This window comes from Cataglyphis hispanica, chromosome 3 (genome assembly GCF_021464435.1).
Source record: "Cataglyphis hispanica isolate Lineage 1 chromosome 3, ULB_Chis1_1.0, whole genome shotgun sequence".
Classification (NCBI taxonomy): domain Eukaryota; kingdom Metazoa; phylum Arthropoda; class Insecta; order Hymenoptera; family Formicidae; genus Cataglyphis; species Cataglyphis hispanica.
This window is the reverse complement of record NC_065956.1, coordinates 8,127,215-8,141,805: the sequence shown is the minus strand read 5'-3', so window position 1 is coordinate 8,141,805 and position 14,591 is coordinate 8,127,215. Positions and strand designations below refer to the sequence as shown.

Below are 14,591 nucleotides of genomic sequence, written 5' to 3'. Positions count from 1 at the left end.
TGCAGAATCTATTTTATTATATAATTTATTATCCACTATATTTTAGAGAATATAGTCCAAAATAATAAGTCCAAAAAATAATAAGTCCAAAAAAATATAAATCTAGAAAGAAAAACAATATTGAATATGAAGTATTTTTTTGATTATATTAATTACTGAACGCGTTTATCATTTACATTTTATCTCTCAAATTGATCGTTCGCGAGTAGAATAAAATGCTTTAATTGTCAAAGGAAAAAGAGATGTTAAATGGATGTGAGAGCGAAAGCAACATAAATTTATTTGCAAAATTATACGTGCGCAATAACGATGATAAAATGAAATAATTTATTTTTTATCTGATTTTGAAAATATCATAATGCAGCGATAATATGTCATTTTCACGTATATGCTTGATGATTGGCACATAAACTTTATGAAATAATAATAAAAATTAAATTATTAATATAACGTATTCATGCTTCATCCAATGTAGTGCAAAAATATTTTCATACGAAATGTAAGTGACAACAAAAACAATTTTATATATTTTTTAACAGATATTTTAAATAAAGAAAAATATTAACATGCAAATCGAGTCTCGCGGGCTATCTTCATTTCATTCCGCAAGAATTTATCAAGTTTAAAAGGTAAAAAAAAGCAAGATATCTATCAATTCAAGAGTCTAAGAACATAAATAGATATTTGAGAATTCGAATATTTATTGTTTCAAAAAGTTAGAAGTTCTGAAATCTAAGAAACCAAATGTTCCAAAATTTACGGAACCAAAAAAATCTAAAATTTGAAATCTAAATAATGTATCCTAGAAATCATAAAATGCAAATCTAAGAATTCTAAGAATTCAAAAATTCAGACATATTTTATTGAAATTGGTGGTTCCAAAAATTTTAGAATTCTATGAATCCAATTCAAATTTTGGGAATTTCAAATTTGACTTTAGAGATACAAGAAAACATCCACAGAATCCGAAAGTTTAACATGATTAAAAAAAGGTTTAACGTGTCGGGAAGTCAAAAGATAGTTTAGGAGAAGCTTGCTGCATTTTTCGCGAAAATACGCGAGACATACGGGAAACGGAAATTCGGCGATGAACACATTTGAGATACATTCTTAATCTTACCCGGCTGCAGCAAGATTGCGTCCGTCTGGGATTGCGAGTCACGGGGCACTGAGCTTGCAAGACACATCCAGGCCAACAGACGGTGGTTGCAAGCCTCGCGACTCGCAAACTCGATTCTACGTCTATCGTTTCTCCCTTCCACCACCACCCGTTGCAACCCTTCACTTTACACATAGTATTTTTCTTCCTAAACTTTCTTGAATTCTCGTTGAACTATATATAACATTTTTTATACCATTTATATAGATCTTTACACATGTTTTAAGATCATGTCAAAAATGTAGGGATTTAAAGCACAAATTTTTCAAATATTATGCTGTTTAGAATAATTAATTAAACCGTCGAATTTCAAGCTTTTATTTAATGAATAAAAAATATTAAAACTTTTTGGCTTCAAACTCCTAAAAAATTCTATCATATTCAAACCGTCAAATTTCGCGAACATACATTCAGAGGATTTGAAAACATTGACTGCCACTTATCACAATCAAATGGCAATAAGCCTGTCTCTTCGATGCGCTCGCAACGCGCGCTATCAATTATTGAAAAATTGAATTTATGCCAGCGCAGTTTTGCAGCTTTTTTTCAAACTAATCCTCGTTTTCATCTAGCGTCGCGTTTAACGACTGCCAAAAATACACGAAGTCGAACTATCCATTTATTCGCGTCATGAACGGTATACAGTGTGTCTCGGCGGATTTTTGTCGATTGGCAATTATCGCCAAGCGATTTGTTCCCTCGAGCTTTTGGTGCACGGGACGAGGATATGTATGAAAGCGATTAAAGCGGAATAAATAGTAAATCCGCCCGCCGAAGGCGAGATAGATAGATCGGCGAGCACGCGAAACGACTTTTGCAATCCCGCAGCGATTTTCGATGCAGTATCAATTTGTCATTATTATACTTGCAGAGAGAGAGCCGAAGAAAAGTCTCGCAATTCGCATCGCGATGCAAATTGACCTTACAAATTCGCGATAGCGATTAGACACGACGCAGAACGTCGACGATCGTCGACACGAAAGCAACTTAAAGCTATCGATGATAAGGGATAAAAGAGGCGCGCCTTGATTGGCGGGCCTTGACCGAAAGCATCAATGTTATATATATATATATATATATATATATATATATATATATACTATATATATATATATATATATAATATATACATAACGATATATAAAGCGATCAGAGAAGTTACGCGAGTTGCATTTTTGATTCGCATAACTTTAATATTTTTACACGTTATATCTCATGTGTAAAATCAAATATTCCATTGTTGTCACAATTCAACGTAACAATATATGTATTTTAATTTCACCAACTTTTTATGGGAGAGATAGTGCATTACATGTATATGATTTTTTTTTATACAAGATACTACCGCATATAAAATAGAATTATTAATAATTTCGTTATTCGACTATGTCTATATATCTTCTTTTTTGTTTTGACATAGTGTTGATAAAAAAAACGAGGTAACTAAATCACATTTAGTTTGACATCCGACGAGAGATACATTTTTGATATTAATAATAATATTGTTTACACACATATTTCTATAAATATTGCTACAGACCATACTACATATACGTTTGAGTTTCGTGACTTTTCGATCATCCTGTATCCACATTTCACGTACGTGTGTATTCACGCGGTGTTCGCGAGCAAAGGGTACCACGAGAGACGGTGTTGATTTTCCCACAGTTATCAAGACGCGGACAGGTTATCGGTGTTCCGAAGGCTATCTGTTCGACTTGCAGCATGATTAAATTTTCCAAGACGCAGTATGAGAGAGAACGATGACAATATATCGTGCATGGCATAAATATTAATCTAGGATCGACAACAAATTTATATCAAATTTATAACTTTTTGATTAGCAATTAATTATATATTATCATACGTTTATATTTAAAACTTTACACCATTCTTCATTAACTAATGTGTGAGAAATTATGCAAAAAAGTTTTTAATAAAAGAAAATAAAATATAAACAAATTTATTTCTCAATAAATTTATATCACACTTGTTTGATATTAATCAAAATATTAATATCAGGTTAAAATAATTATATGATACACGAAGAACTAGCTTTCTTTAAATATTTTTCTTCAAAAGTAGTTTTATTAAAGCATTTTATATATTTATTAAATAATCTGTTGCATAAAAAAAATTACAAATATTACATGCAATTTCTATAATTTTATGCTCAAACTTGCTGATTTGAAAAATATAAAAAAATTTATTTTAAAAAGTTGATCGCGTATACAGACGAGATTAATATATTCGAGGAAAATCCGAAGACACTACAGTGGCCAGCAATAAGGAAAATAAAAGAATGCAAATTTCATTGAGGCTGCGGCGAAGCGCGATGAACTTTTTTGGTGGTAAAAGGAAAGGATGTAGCGCGGTTCACAAGTATCTTTCAGAGTATGTACTTAGTACAAAGTATCGAGATACTTTAAGCATTTTAAGTGGCGATCGGAAAGTTTCTATTGATGATATCGGAGAGAAACTTGCAATTTTCATCGACATTCTTATCGCGTTAACTTTATATATTAGATTATCGAGGATTATTACAATTTCTATAATGTAATAATGATAATAATGAAAAAGTATAATAATATTTCAACGTTGTATATATTTAATTTTTCTTGATTGTATTAAAATATAACAGATATTATATAGAATAATATGTGGACTAAAATCTATAGTCAAATTAAATCACGACGAGATTGTATTTTACTTTTTGACGCAAAATGTAAACATGAAAATTCATCTGTGAAGTCGCAGATTTATGTTACAAATTTTGCGCGCATATTTATATATTTCACGAATAATTGAAAAAGTTTTCGTCGGATAATGCACTCACCTCACAGTCACACGATAAAGTTTCTCATGGCCATTCTCTTGCTCGATTTTTGAAAAAATTCCTTCGCACAATCGTGGAATAAGTCCTGGATCCTCCTGAAAAAACAAAAAAAAATCTAGATTCCAACATTGCTCTGCGGTAGTATACTTTATCACTATGTTAAAAATGGTGATGCTTCATCGTTCTATTTTTCAATGATTAAATACAATCCGGATTGAGAAGGCGCAATAAAATAATCGAATTGTAGGTCCGAGTAATTAGGATAATGAAAAATTCCATCATACATCAATCGTTTAATAAATAATTAATCTATTGTTTAAAATATTGAACATTTTAACAAGAGAAGTTTTATCAATTTCCAAATTTGGTGCGTTCTCAATCAACTTTAACAAAAAAGAAAAAAAAAACAATTTTTTTATAATTGAAGCTCTATAAATGAGCTATACAGTCATAACACAGGCTGCGCTTTTAAAACGTTTCATCTCTTCGTATCCATTAGGATACAGCCTCTGATCGTACGCGAATATGTTGAGGGATGCCGGCAGGCAATTTAATTAAGCGGTATTCCGCAAAAACAGTTTCAATTTATTATTTAAAATTATCGGAACGAAAAACAGAACATTGATACGATAAAGACTTTTTCTCTTCCACCTCCCCCCCTCTCCCTCTCGCTCTATCTCTTTCTCTCTATCTTTTTTTCTTTCTCTCTCTCTCTCTCTCTCTCTCGTCCGTTAATTAAAACCAACGATGCGATATGATAAAATTTCGGGAATGACAAAAGAAGAAGAGAAGAAAGAGGAGGAGAAGAACAATCAATAATCAGATTAATGCTGTTTAAACTTTAAATATATGCATCGATCAAATGATGCAAAATGTAAAATATATAATTTCGCAAGGCTATTATATATGAGAGTGCTAGAGCTGATCGAAGCTAAATATTTTCCGGAAAATTCATCCCACCGATTTTCATTTGCCGATACAATAATAAGGCGGGAAAGATTTTGAGTGAATTAATATAACAATTGCGTATTATATGAGCTAATGGAGTGAGCTTGATTGCATCCAAGATATGAAAAGTAATTTATATCCAAATTATTTTATGTTACAGTGTTAAACGCGCTAAAAGATATAGGAATTTAAAAAAAAACTGACATTTCTATTTTTTTAAATTGAAATCAAAAAGAATGTAAGATGCCCAAAATAAAAATTTTATTTGTTACATTTAAGTACTAACAATAAAAAAAGACATTATACAAAACGTAATAATTATCAAAAAAAAAAATCTAGAAATTATATCAAAAACACAAGTTTGTCATAATTAATTAAACAAAATAATATAAATATAATATTAAATTTTAATTCAATATTATATAGGCAATAATAATATAATTTTTATTAACGCATTTATTTAGTTGTTGCAATGAAATGTATGCAGCTCTAAATTTGATTATGAAAAATTGGAAAAAAATTTTTTGTAAAAAAACTGAAACTGTATTCAATATGTAGCTAGTGGCAATTCTGTTGTTCGATAAAACAAAATTTATCGTACATATTAACAATAAAGTTTGTTATATTTGCCTATAATGAACCAATAGCATTTTATCACTGATTTTTTTAGCATGTCAAACGTGATTTCATTGTAAGCACTTCGATGCTATTTCGCAGATTTGCAGATTGTGTAATACACATGTGCCTTAGAAAAACGGCGAATTATCGAGAGATTTTTCTAAGAATACGGGAGAATTAATCATTTAAGCGAGCGTGAAAAGACTGATCAAGATTGATAACACTTTTTTAACGAAATTAATTAACATGACAAATTCGCGAGGAAAAAATTTTTTAGATCGTAGCGTGTATACATTTTGCATGGATATTTTCGCGGATATTGCGAATACGTCAGCGGATACAACGCTGATGACAACAGAACGCTGTCCGGACTAAAATAAAAGCAAATAGATTACTCCGCATTGCACGTGAAAAATAAAAAAAAAAAAGTAGAATAACGTTTCGCAATGTATTAATAAAACGCGGAGTAAATCAAAATAATTCGGCTCGCGCTTCGCTTTTAAAAATAATATTGCGTATCAAAGGAAACGGGACACGGATTCGACGATGCATGAAAAAGGAGTCTATTATGTTCTGCAAAAATGAAAATAAAGTGCCAATCAGATTTATTACGAGATAAATCGAAACAATTTGCACATTGTACGTTGACCCGTAAACACATCATCACCGGTTTATTCAGATGGTAAAAGAGTTTCGCAAAGCTGCCGCGCGCGAAAATAACGTTGATAAAATAGATATAAAATGCGAAACGCGTTTTAACGGACGACGAGAGCGTGCTCGAAATCGCAAATGCAATTTTTCACGCATAGAGCGTTCCTCTACTCTATCGAATGAAACTTTAATAAAACATTCTTAGAGGTATCTCTGTGAAACTGGACCATCGTATTTCTTATAATGTAGCAAACATTTTCATTATGATAAGGAAAACAACCGCGAAGAGAGAGAGAGAGAGAGAGAGAGATTTTCTTTTTCTAATAATAAAAGTGTATGTACTTTTGACTAAATAAATATTGAATAAAACCGAACTTTTTAATCTGTTATTTAATTAATGGCGGCATCGAAACAAAGGTTATTATTATTAGTATGTTGATAAAATATGCAAATAATACTTTATAATAACTAGTAATACGCTCACAATTTATCATTTGATGCATATATGTGTGCATATATGCGATGTGTGATATTATAAAGTCAAAATAAGCTAAACGCTCAATTATTCATACGTTCGATTATCGAGAATCCATATCAAGTAAATTTATAATTAAACACATTTCAAATTTAAAATTAATAAAAGTGTTTAAAATTATATTAACGCATTGCATAAAAGCTCCAATTGCATTTTATATTGTGTCTATAAATGAAAACTAAAATGTAGAAATTAAATATTGCGATGGATCACAAAATTCCGACGATAATGTAAATAATCCTCGTTCGAATAAGTCAGTTAAAAATTATGATAAAAGAAGTGTAATTGTACCTTTGTGCCCATCATGGTGTAGGTTTTACCCGACGCACTCTGCCCGTAAGCTACCAAGCAGTAATTGTACCCGGAAAACATAACGTCCAGGATGGATTGGCCGAGCGTCTCGTAGATCGTCGCTTGGGTAGCATAATTCTTCGCTTCGGGATTCGATGAATCGAAGCAGTAATCGAAAGCATACCTTCGGGTTCTCTCGCGACTGTCTCCGGCCTTGCTCGACGACACCTTCAAATTCGTCAAGGAAATCTCATTCGGCTCCGCGCGAATCACCACTTCGGACCCCGTCAAATTTAATTCCCTGCGTAAATAAAAAAAAAAATATATATATATATATAAATATTTAAATTAATATAATAGAATTTTGAAATCTAATTCTAAAAACATGAAAATCTAAATTTACCACAAAAATCCAAAAAATGTTAAAGTCAGAGAATATCAGTCAAAATAACAGAAAATCTAAACATAAATGTATATTTAAAAATTTAAGAGTCTAAAAACTCCAATAATCTAAAATAAAGAGGCATTGGCATTTTTCAATTTTAATCTAGAGAATGCAAACGAGAAAGTATTCAAATAGTTGAAATCACATCAAAAATTTATTGACTCATAAAGATTTTGCAAATCGGTTTCGGCCGCGATCTGCCGATCAAACACGAGAAATAATTGCTAGTATCGTCGCAAATATTTGCGAGAGGGTCAACGAACAGGCTTGGAACAGGAACATTGCAAACAGCTTTGCTAACATTTTCGAAGCTACCATCGTTTTTCCGCCTTTCTCGTCTCGTATATACGTGTTACACTCCCGTCGTCGTTCTTTTTTATTTCATGCTTTTTTTTTTGCCAAGCACATTTTTTCATGCTTCGTGGATCGGAATCGATTCATCGAAAAGCGGTGGCGGCGGCAACGGCGATGGTGCATGCACCGTACATCGCGTTCACACGGAGATATGCGCCCCCCATGTTATTTTATAGAGGGCTTTGCCCGATTTTCTCAAAGCATTTTACGCGACCGATCGCTTTATAAAAAACTATTCCTTTTAATAAATTTTAATATTAATTTTAATATTTAATGTTTTTTATTAATGTTTTTTATTTAAGAAAAAAGACATTATATCAGCATACTAAAATATCTTTTGGACTCTATGAGACTTCGCCTTTAAAAAATTTAAAATTGATATCAAATGATTCAAGGATGAATGTATAAATCTGGCCAATAAGAAATCTAAAAGTTGGAAGAAAAATAAAAATCCCCAAAAAATGTAAAAATTGAAAGATTGAAACATAGATCGTAGATTCGAAGATTCAGCATTCTAGATTTCTTTTGATCTACAAAGACATGCAACAAGTTTTCCTCGCAGGAAACATCGAGGTTTACATCGCGAATTGCAGGTCGAGTCGCGTTTTTGGGTCAGACGGTGTCGTGCGATGCTACAGTTTGCGTGTCGCGACAGATAGAATGTCGCGATTATGTATCCTCATGTGTATACATATATATATATATATATATATAGAGAGAGAGAGAGAGCAGAAAAGAGTTTAACTCCGGCGCGCGCGCTCTTGCGTGATTCTCTCAACCCTGTTGTAGATTTGCCGTCGGAAACATCCCTGTACGATTTCGTATCGTGCTTTGCGTTTTAATCGCGAGAAAAATTTAAACTTTTCCTAATATATTATATTAGGCAAAAGAGACATTCCAATCGTACAAAAATGCTAATATTTTTTTTATAAATACATTTATGCAATTGTATGTGTATTCTATATTCTCATCATTATTTAACACAAAATAGATATAAAATAATAGTTATTATAAAATATTTTTGTACAATTAGTAACGAAACAACTAATTATAAATTTCAACTTCTGCGTTCACTCTTTTAAAATGTACACGCAATAAGTTTATTTTATGAGAGCCATGATTACTATGATGCGGAACGCGGTGATTCATCTCCGTTCTGTTTATTTGTTCTCGCGCTTTAATCGTTTGAGCTTGCTAAAAACGGATTCCTTCTCAAACGGAGTCGTTAACTCCGTCTAACAATATAAGTGAATGTCAAAAATTTTATTCTTACTAAGCCTCTTTAATTAAGATTATTTTTATATTTTTATATTTCTTCTTCTCTTTTTATATTAATTCATAAATTTTTAGATTTTTAAATTGCGAATTTTTCGAATCTTTATATTCTTAGATTTGTAAATATCTGCGTGTTTCGAATTTGCAGTCTCGTTTATTTTTAATAAAAGATTTATGAGGGTTAAATTTTTAGAATTTTTAAACTTTAAAAATTCAGTTATGAAAGAATTATAAATTAATTTGTTAGATTTTTTTTCTCTGGAAACATGCAAATATACAGCATGAGAGAACTCACGGTTTATGCTTAAAAAAAAATAATAGATGTAATATTAATAACACATTCTTTTATCCGACAAATCACTGTCATGTCACATACTCGGTGGAATGATGAAATGTAGGATACTTTTGGAGTTTGACCATCCCCTAAATGCGTGCTATATTGGTTAATAAAAGAGACATGTGCGTATCCTCGATTCTCTCGACGCACTAGCACGAAAATAACAATGCCGACGCATTAAGACGATATACGCGTACCTGTCAGACCGAGGCGACTATAAACAGAACAGATGCACCAGCTGTCAACGTAAAAAGGTCGCCCCTACGGCCCGTCGCAAGCCACGGTCCCTGTGCGGCCCAACCTCACGCTAAGTCAATGGGAATATTTTTGTCGTGAACTCTACTCTCGGAATCATTAAGCGACAGTCGACAGCCATACGTCATCTCGTCCGCAAAGAAAATTAAGACTAAGAGTTTGATACAAGGTAAACATAATTTGCGAGATATATGATAAATAATTTTTTTCATATTTGAAGAGAATCATCACAAATTGTAGATCTATTTTTTTTTTTAAGTTTTTAATTCTATTTGGGAGATCTTTTATGAAAATTGCATATAACATATTTTTCAAAAATCTAATTATTAAAAAATCTGAAAGTTTTATAATCGAAAGATTTGGGATTTAAAAATTCAAGAGAAAGAAAAAGAAATTGCGAATCTAAAAATGTAGGAGAATTTTCTAAAGAATTTTATCGAAAAATTAAGAATTGGAAATGTGTTACATTCGATCAAGCAACGCATGGTGTAAACGAGCTCTTACATATTTCAACAAATAAAAAACTTGAAGAAAATTTCAATACCTCTTGCATGGATACATACAATAAACTTCGGCGCGCGAAATCATTAATTTCCTGTTGTAAACGAATTTCGTGAGACCCCATTCTGTATCTTTAAATATCCACGGCTTGTGAACTTAATACTCAGTTACACTCGATTCGCATAATTATATAATATATAGAAAGAGAGAAACTAATCTAAAAAAAAAAACCAAAAATATATATATGTATATATAATCTTTTCCAAAATATATGAAACTTTATTAACGTATATTTTTCTTATTAATGTTATCTCGAAAAATAATTTAATTAACTTGCTAAAGAAATACAACAACGAGATATATTACTAAAATATTTGAAAATTAACCAAACAGTCGGAGGTAGATTGGAAGAGAGCTTCCACAATTAAGCACTCCTAAATTATTCGGCTAATGCAGCGCGACCGGGCGCACCGAAGCAATTAATCACGCTTTAATTACGTATTTGTAACGTAAATAAGCGCGTAATAATTCGCGACAGAAAGCTTCCCAGAAGGTCCTCAAATTCTCGACGCCCGATCGCTTTCATCTGCGTTTCCGGTGATTCCGCTCCGGACGCCTTTACCGCCTGTGGACGGACGCGCCCGGTCGTCTTTTTGCCGCCACCCCAGTAGTCTAAGTATAGAAACGAGTTCGTAAGTGCTTGCATTGAACAACTGCGCACAAGTGTGTAAATTGAAAATTCAAAGGTGTAAAAATTTCGGGAAGAAAGACGAGAAAAGATACAAGAAACGTAAAAGTCAAGACACACGCATGGACTTATGAATCTAAAAAACTAGGAATAATAAAAGTTGAATAATTTAAGAATCAACAAAATTGTTCATTTTTAAGATATAATAAAGATAGAAAAAATTATATAACATTAAAAGCTTGTATACAAAACGCGTCTGAGTACTTCCTGTACAATTTAAAAGACACAAATTTTTTTTACAATTTTTTTGTAATTTTTTAGATACATAAATTTGAATCGTAAAGGAAACAAACGCAAAATTTTGCAAAACAAAATAAATTTTAATTATTGCTAAAATTTATTGGAACAAAGTTTTATCACTCTTATTGTATTTTAACAATTCTTATGCTATAATATAATTTACTTCGTATTTGATTCGTGCATCAGTGTTTCAATGTTTAAAAATAATAACAAATTAATTATCAATTTTTAAAACTATTTTATATCTATGCTGGGTACAAAATATTGCGAAGGAAGATACAAACCTTGACCCACATTGCTATATCTCGAAATTCGTGCGAAAGCATAAACGAAGAGAATGTAATCTGATAATTTTAATATGCCAAATTAAATAAAATTAAATTGATTTATTTTTAAATATGAAAATGCGTTTGTAAAAGGATGATATAATTATTTTATATATTATTTATATCAAAATATTAAGTTTTTATATAATTGAAGTTAATTTTCATAATAAAATATTTTTTCTGAAGCATGACAATATATAGATTGTCTTAAAAATAACATGATCTTCGAGACCCAGCAATTACTTTTCTGAACCATTTATAGCCTCATTAGCGACACGCACAGCACAAAATAGATCTTGATTGAAAAACACATCGATAATTATCATACTCTTCGTTTTGATATTTTTATCCACATTTTCAAGCAATATTATGTAAAATTAATATTTTATTTACAGAATCAATGATCCCGAATTATTAACGATTGATTTACTTCTTAGACAACATAATACAAAAATATAAAACTAGTTTACATTGAAACAATAGAAATTGTATTATTCATGATACTATTTTTTAAGCAATATAAAAACAATATTATCTTTAAAATATTTATTATTTTCAGATCTTGAAGATTGTTGTTTTCTGAATAATTACAATTTTTGAACTTATTATTCAACAATAAATTTAGATAATTAAAAAAAATAATATATCTTATTGAAGATGGTACCTAGCAGATATCGGTCTCACACGTACGGCTACCTTGATGTTCGCCATATTGCCATCCCGCAGACAACAACGAGCGTCATCCAGCTGCCTGCATCTTGCTGATGATCTCCATCGACGAGGCGCGCTCGCACCAAGATCGAAGATCTTCACCGATGATCGTCGATCGGAAATTGACAGTAAGGTATAAGCACGAAAATAATCACGTGAAGCGACTCACATCTTCCTAGCTGGATCAGTTGCCGCCACAGATTTGGCCACAGCGCGAGACGTGAGAGATCGAAACGAATTGGTGCACCGACTGCACGTGTTGCACTGCCACGATGAAAATACCCTCGAGTCGCTCCCGAGACCATCTCGCTTCGTGATTTTACCCCACCAGAAGTGAGTGAGTGAGCGAGTGAGTTGGTGAGTGAGTGTTGCGGTCGAGTTCATACTGTTTCGTCCGGACATTACCCGACTTATTGCCCCCGACGACACCAGCCCGGGGAAAAGAGAGCACCGCGAATCGCCGGTGAATTATGTGTACAAGACGTTTCACAAGAAATCGATTGATGATCGGCCCACGATTGAGGTTTTGAATGAAATATTTGCTGAGCTTGTTGTTTGTCGAAGAGATGAAAGATTTGTGAGCGTGAGAATTGAGAGATTTAAATGTTTGCTGGAGCTTAAGTATGTCAACATTGAGAATCTATGTACTTAAGAGCTTAAAATTTTGTGAGTCTAAAAATAAAGGATTTTAAAGAACTCTAAGACCCTTCCACTAAAATACTAAGGTCTATAAATAAAAATATAAAAATATGAAAATCTACAAATTGAAGAAATTAAAAAACAATCAAATTCCATACATGTGAAAGAATCTAAGCACATTTAAGGATTCAAAAATTAAAAATTTTTAATATTTTATATTGATAAATATTCTAATCAGAAAATAATAAAGCAAGCCTCGAAGACAAAGTTATCTCAAAAGACCGCACTCTCAATTTCATCACTATTGCAAAATACAAACCGCATCTTACGAATCACCCTGTAATTTAACAGAATAAACTCTCGGTAGACAGACAAGGATAAATCGTCGCTGGTTGCGGTATCGTTGATTACGCTAACCGTATTGTACGACGAGGGCATGTCTCGGTGTTTAACGGAGTTACTGGGTTACCGTGTTGTACGAGGGTGGTGACCGCGCGCGCATGTGACTTAACGCGAGTCTTATCGGCGGAGAATTAATCAGAGGGCGATTTGTCTGTGCGTTTGCTCTGAAGAAAAGAACGTCTCTCGTATTTAATAGAGAATGCGTGTACAACTAATGAAAAAAGGTTCTTTCAAGATTCGGAGGGATTTCGCAACTTCCATTCCCCCCTCTTATCCGCGTATTCCATCTCATCACGTATCTCGTAACTTGTGGCCTTCATCCCGGGTTCCCTTGAGGCGCTTCATCCGTCTTTTATGCGATCTTAAAAGTGCTCCATGACTTTGAGGCGAGACCCCCTTTGATCTCCCTGTGCATGATATTTTCGGACTAACGGATTGACTAGCATATTCTCTGTGAAGTAGAGTCCGCGCTGCATCAGCTCCAGAGTGCTGCTGCTGATCCTTACTCTTCGTTCATGGTTATCAAAACCATCGTGTAGAAGAAGGATTTGCTGAACACCTGCCAACATCGCAATTATTTAATGTAATATTTCAATTATTTTTTCAATCTTTAAAGCTTTTTTTTTCTCTAGTAGTTTTTATTGTATATATTATATATATTTTTTTTCTCGACTTCTTCTCTCTTATTTCAAAAAGCGATGTTGCATAAATAAATAAGAAGTATAACTCGTTTTAAGTACAATAAGAATGTAGTTTTTTATCGTGTTGTTTATATATAAAATAAAATGTAAGTTAATTAAACGCTAATTGCAAAGAAGTATTAATAACATAATTATGTATTTTTTAAAATGCTTAGTAAATATATGTAATATTTTTTTATAAAATCCAAGTGTTAGAAAAAAAAATTATATATATATATATATATATATATATATATTAATCTTATTATTGCTCGTATACAAAGAAAATAATAATATAATTAAATTTGTGAGACAATTATAAAGTTATATATAATTTAGAGATCGTTTCGACATAATAATGACTAATATCATTTAGGAGAAATTTTCGAAGAACATATAATTTTGCGATGGTGATTCTGGATGGCATCTTCGATCGTATCATGCGCGATCTGCAAGCTTTTGCCGTCAATCCTGTTGCTATAGTAAGCCGATTCGCCCATAACATCGCTCTGGTTCGTTACAAGCATTGGCCGTAAATTAATTACAGGCGATTGTGAGATCGGCGGACTGTGCACTAATGAAGATACATGCGTCGGTGATCGGTCGATGCAATTACCGTATCGAGCCTTTCAATGCTTGT

General features: G+C 32.2%; 1 protein-coding gene across 2 annotated transcripts in view; it reads right to left on the bottom strand.

The window, feature by feature from the left end:
• The window catches only part of LOC126848220 (centromere-associated protein E-like), a 36,646-nt gene extending 24,036 nt beyond the window's left edge, over window positions 1-12,610 (bottom strand). The window contains exons 1-4 of one of the 2 annotated variants that reach the window (XM_050588914.1): window positions 12,400-12,414; window positions 12,184-12,326; window positions 7,039-7,339; window positions 3,996-4,090 (exon numbers count right to left, since the gene is read on the bottom strand). In XM_050588914.1, the coding sequence (XP_050444871.1) occupies window positions 3,996-4,090; window positions 7,039-7,339; window positions 12,184-12,230 (443 nt within the window). In that variant the 5' untranslated portion in view covers window positions 12,231-12,326; window positions 12,400-12,414. Of the gene's footprint in view, window positions 1-3,995; window positions 4,091-7,038; window positions 7,340-12,183 lie in introns of both variants that reach the window. The other variant, XM_050588913.1, reaches the window with a different exon arrangement.
• Between the last annotated feature and the right edge of the window lie 1,981 nt (window positions 12,611-14,591).